General features: G+C 37.3%; 1 protein-coding gene across 4 annotated transcripts in view; it reads right to left on the bottom strand.

Moving 5' to 3' along the window:
• Positions 1-732: 732 nt before the first annotated feature.
• Positions 733-4,563, bottom strand: part of LOC129572742 (neuroligin-3) — a 24,829-nt gene continuing 20,998 nt past the window's right edge. For all 4 annotated transcript variants that reach the window (XM_055452783.1, XM_055452782.1, XM_055452784.1 and 1 more), the window contains exon 3: positions 733-2,342. In XM_055452783.1, coding sequence (XP_055308758.1) covers positions 880-2,342 — 1,463 coding nt within the window. In that variant the 3' untranslated portion in view covers positions 733-879. The remainder of the gene's footprint in view (positions 2,343-4,563) is intronic.

Genomic DNA, 4,563 nt, shown 5'->3' with positions numbered 1-4,563 from the left:
TTCGTTTTTGAACCAATCGGGGCGCTTAGACCGGTGGCGAGGTGGAGCTTCTTCTGGGCCCTCCAGATACCGCCTGGGTACCCCCTTCGTGGGATATGGGTTTGGATTTGAAAATTTAATGAAATTTTGCAACCACTATATTTTTGACTAGAATATACTTTAGGCATAGTGGGTATGGTGCGTTCGACTATTTGGGCCAACGGTACCTAGCATGCCGGGGCTCAAATAGTGTTCTGAGAAAATAGCATACTTACTGTATATATAGTCGTGACGCAACAATTGACATTTTTGACATTTGGCTTGGCGTCAGTTGTCGGACTACCGTCCTCCGTGATATTTGACAATCATTTTTGAAAAAAAAATTCATTTTATTGCCACCGCCAAAAGCTGGCTGAAGAAGTTGATTGGCCATCGTGTGTTTTCTTGTTGCTTCGGGCTGGGAATATGACCATCATCGCCAACATTATTCGAGTTTTCAACATCATCCGACGAAAGTGGATGTTTGTTCGAAATGTCATTTTATCCGATAACGATTTTGCTGCTAGAGGCGAACCGTTGTCAATGGGTTAATTTGCTTGTTGTAGTTGTTGCAAAACAGCTGGTTCTTTTGATTTTACAACACTTTCAACGATACTGCCATGTCAACGATAGAAATTATAGCGATTCTAATGATATCTGAGGTTTTAGACAAACGGTTAAGTGATGTGGTTTTAAGAAAAAAATCCATTTCAATTGGTTTCATTACTATTTATTGTAGAATATAACTTGGAGGATCGAACACGGCTTCCTTGAGAACATTGTTATTCATATGTTATTTTAATTAAATTGCATCCTATCATCCATACAATACAATACAAAAAAAAAATCTGTGTGAGGGTTTCAATTAAAACTAAATTCCAAAGTTGTAAAGGCTAATATAACGATTGGAACGATCGTTTGGGGTAATCTAACTCGAACACCATTCGTAATATTGCAGCATTGAGTAGCAAAATTGATCACTTTAGGGTAATAATCATTCCAGAACTGTACACCTTGGTAGTTGAGGGTGTTCGTGTTGCTCATGTTGAAAGATCGATCAATAATAAGTACACCTGGATCTGTTTCTGTAAAATTAGCCCACCGAATGTAAACTCCAATTTCAGTTGGATTTGAAAACTTCGCAAAGTTTGCCCACATCGTCATGATAATATCTGATAAGCGCTTGTCTTCCGCTGACCATTGTGTTTGATTATCCAAGGTGACCCAGTATGGCATTCCCCAAACAAAAATCTGATCAAGTCGATGTGGTACACCTGACCACACTGGAAGCATATCGAGAATAATCTGTGTCTTTGGTTTGGTATCGAAACGATACATAAAAACTTCGGAATTTCTACTGAGAGCTTTAGCTATAAAAAAAGATGGTGCTAAATATGATCTTTCAACATAAAAGTCGATATATTTTTTTCGCAGTTCTTCATTAGAACCGCTAAAATATGGTTTGTAAGCAAATTCAACAGCATTCAAAATTGGTTGGTGATTCGTACCAGCACCTCCATTTTCTCCACACGCCGTTTCATTGTTTGCTTCGAGCTGTGAAATATCATTGAGTATAGCATCACTAATGAGTGTCGTGTACATTTCGCTCGATAGTCCATTATCAAGCATTTCACGCATCGAGATATCTAAAACGTCTTCCATGTCGGTAAATCCAATCATAACAGGTAGTTTTTGTACTAAATTGTGCCTTTCAAATAACATCTTCGGATCTTCAGGAACAAACGGAGTTGTGGTATTGCTTAAACCATTATCAATTACCGGTGTCCAATCGGGAACTGGATTATTTTCCATGAAAACGGTTGCATCGACACGTCGCAAGCAGCGTAGCATATTAGCCGTTTGATGTTCACATGCAAACATGTCAGCAACTTGAATTGCTGAATTTTTATATGACCTTGGATCGCGAACCCATGTTGAAGGTGAAGAACTCGACATTATAATCGCTCTATGGAAGAGACCTTCAGACCATTCACCTGATGTTAAATGCAATGAAGCTGAGACTGCCCCAGATACCCCATGCCCCATTAATGTCACTGATTTTGGATTTCCATTGAATAGATGTATATATCTACTTATCCATAGTAAAGCGATTGATTGATCCATTAGTCCATAATTTCCAGGTGCTTCCCCATCGTTAGTGGTGAAAAATCCGAAAGCTCCAAGGCGAAAGGCTATAGTGACGACTATGACTTTTTGTTTAAAAACTAGCTGAAATGGATTTATTTCAGACGAACTGCCACTACTGAAATCTCCGGATCCAGGAATCACTGCAATCACCGCATAACCATCTTTTGGTGGGGGTTCTATTAATAAATATGGAAAAAGTAGATAATCTTCATGTAAATTGGAGGTGTCAATCAATAAAAATCATGAATAAAATCTTAATATATCTCAAAAATGAACACTTCATTATCATTGCTCGGTTTTTGTATATTTCTTATTTGTGTAGGTTAAGGTCTTAAACGTACAAATTTCGTCCGTCCGAAGTGACTTTTTGTGGGCATCCCAAACGTCCGGTCCGAATGTTTGGACGGACAGACAAGACAACTGGTTGTTCGAAAAGTTTTCGGACACAACTATTTTTGGTCTGAACCACTGTGTATACTAAAATTTCCAAAATGGTATAACTCGACTTTACGGAATACTCAAGAAATTAATCCGCTCATATTGCATTAAACGTACCGTACATATTTATTTATCTACACACCAACAAAAAACTGGCTGAATATTCAGTTTTGCAGGAAAATGACTCCAAGAGTCATGAAAAACCTGATCTTTTCGTGTTTTTACAATATATGGTAATTTTATACAATAAATAGTTATAATAATCTTTCTCGATGGGTATAAGAATTTGGTCTATAAAAGCAAAACTAATGTAAGATAACCTAATCGATGCAGATAACATGGAAATGGAATGCGAGAAAACGCAGAAAACCGTGAACAACTCGAATTTTTCTTATCATTTTTTCGCGGAACTGATAAGAGATAAGCAATATTTGCTGTAGCAAAATTATGGCAAACCTCGAGTATTACAAATTTGCCTTAGACACTAATTTGTTATCTCTTATCACAGTCAAGATTTCATATGAAGTACATGTCCCCCATACAGTGTCCCCAAGAAACAGAAATAGGTATAAAGTATGATGAACAGTCATAGTGTTAAAAACATTCGCAAACACAGTGCAACACTAGTCAAAGGACCAAGACTTGGAATGGTGGAGGTGTTAGAACTATCATAGCTGAGTAAAACCCCAACCATAGGTTCTGACATAGTCTGATCTCGTTGATCCTGACCCCCCTGGCAAAATTTGACCCCCTGGCAAAATTTGAATAGAATTGATTTTTTTGACCCCCCCTTGAATTTTTGGCTTGACCCCCCCTGAATTTTTTGGTGTCAGAATGTATGACCCCAACTGGGTTTTGAAAGTTTAGTAGGGGTTTTCATTTTATCGACCTAGGCAGTATTTGAGATTCAGTGGAAATTCCAGAGTTGACTTCTTCAGTTTTTGGTCAATAACTCATCTAGTATTGGTGATAGCATGTTACTGTCTTGAGCAAAGTTGTAGTCAAAGGTCCAATAAACAAGTTTTGTGAACCAACTTTACCAAAAAAAATCACATTTGGTGGATGCAAGTGGGCTACATATCCGAAAAAGGTAGATTTTTCCAGTTTTTCGACCATAACTTACGAGGAATACATTGTTTTTACTCACTTTCTTCGTCAAAATTATAGCCAGAGAAAAATTAAACAACTCTCTAGAAAACATAAACTCAAAAAAACCACATCCAGTCCACTTTATTGGCTGAAAATCCAATTTGGCTACCAAACAACATTTTTGAGCATTTTTTGAATTCCAATAACTCCTCAACTGATCGAAATAGTGCAATGGTGTCTGAAGCAACTTTGTAGTGCTGCTCAAGAGCTTAGCAGGCCAATTTCTAAAAGTACTAAAATAGTACTAAAAATGTACTAAAATGTACTAAATTGCCTAAAATCATTTTGATGGCCATCGGCCACTCTGAATGATTAAAGACTGCCTAAATCATGTTAGACGCTTTGTTTTGGAACACACTAAACCCTAGCCATCGATACACAACTGAAAAATTGATATGTGAATCGAAAAGATTATAGTCTAAAATGTTACATTTCCATAGGTTATACTGGTGTATTTTCGATTCACATATCAATTTTTCAGTTGTGTATTGATGGCTAGGGTTCAGTGTGGTCCAAAACAGTGCGTCTAACTTGATTTAGTGCAGTCTTTCATCATTCAGAGTGGCCGATGGCCATCAAAATGATTTGGACATTTTAGTACTTTTATAAATTGGCCTGCAAAGTTCTTGAGCAGTACTACGAAGTTGCTTCAGACACCATTGCTCTATTTAGATCAGTTGAGGAGTTATTGGAATTCAAAAAATGCTCAAAAATGTTGTTTGGTAGCCAAATTTGATTTTCAGCCAATAAAGTGGACTGGATGTGGTTTGTTCGAGTTTATGTGTTCTGGAGAGTTGTTTAATTTTTCTC

This window comes from Sitodiplosis mosellana, unplaced genomic scaffold (genome assembly GCF_009176505.1).
Source record: "Sitodiplosis mosellana isolate CC-2019 unplaced genomic scaffold, AAFC_SMos_1.0 Smas_scaffold_5453, whole genome shotgun sequence".
NCBI lineage: Eukaryota > Metazoa > Arthropoda > Insecta > Diptera > Cecidomyiidae > Sitodiplosis > Sitodiplosis mosellana.
This window is presented reverse-complemented; position numbering and strand designations above follow the sequence as displayed.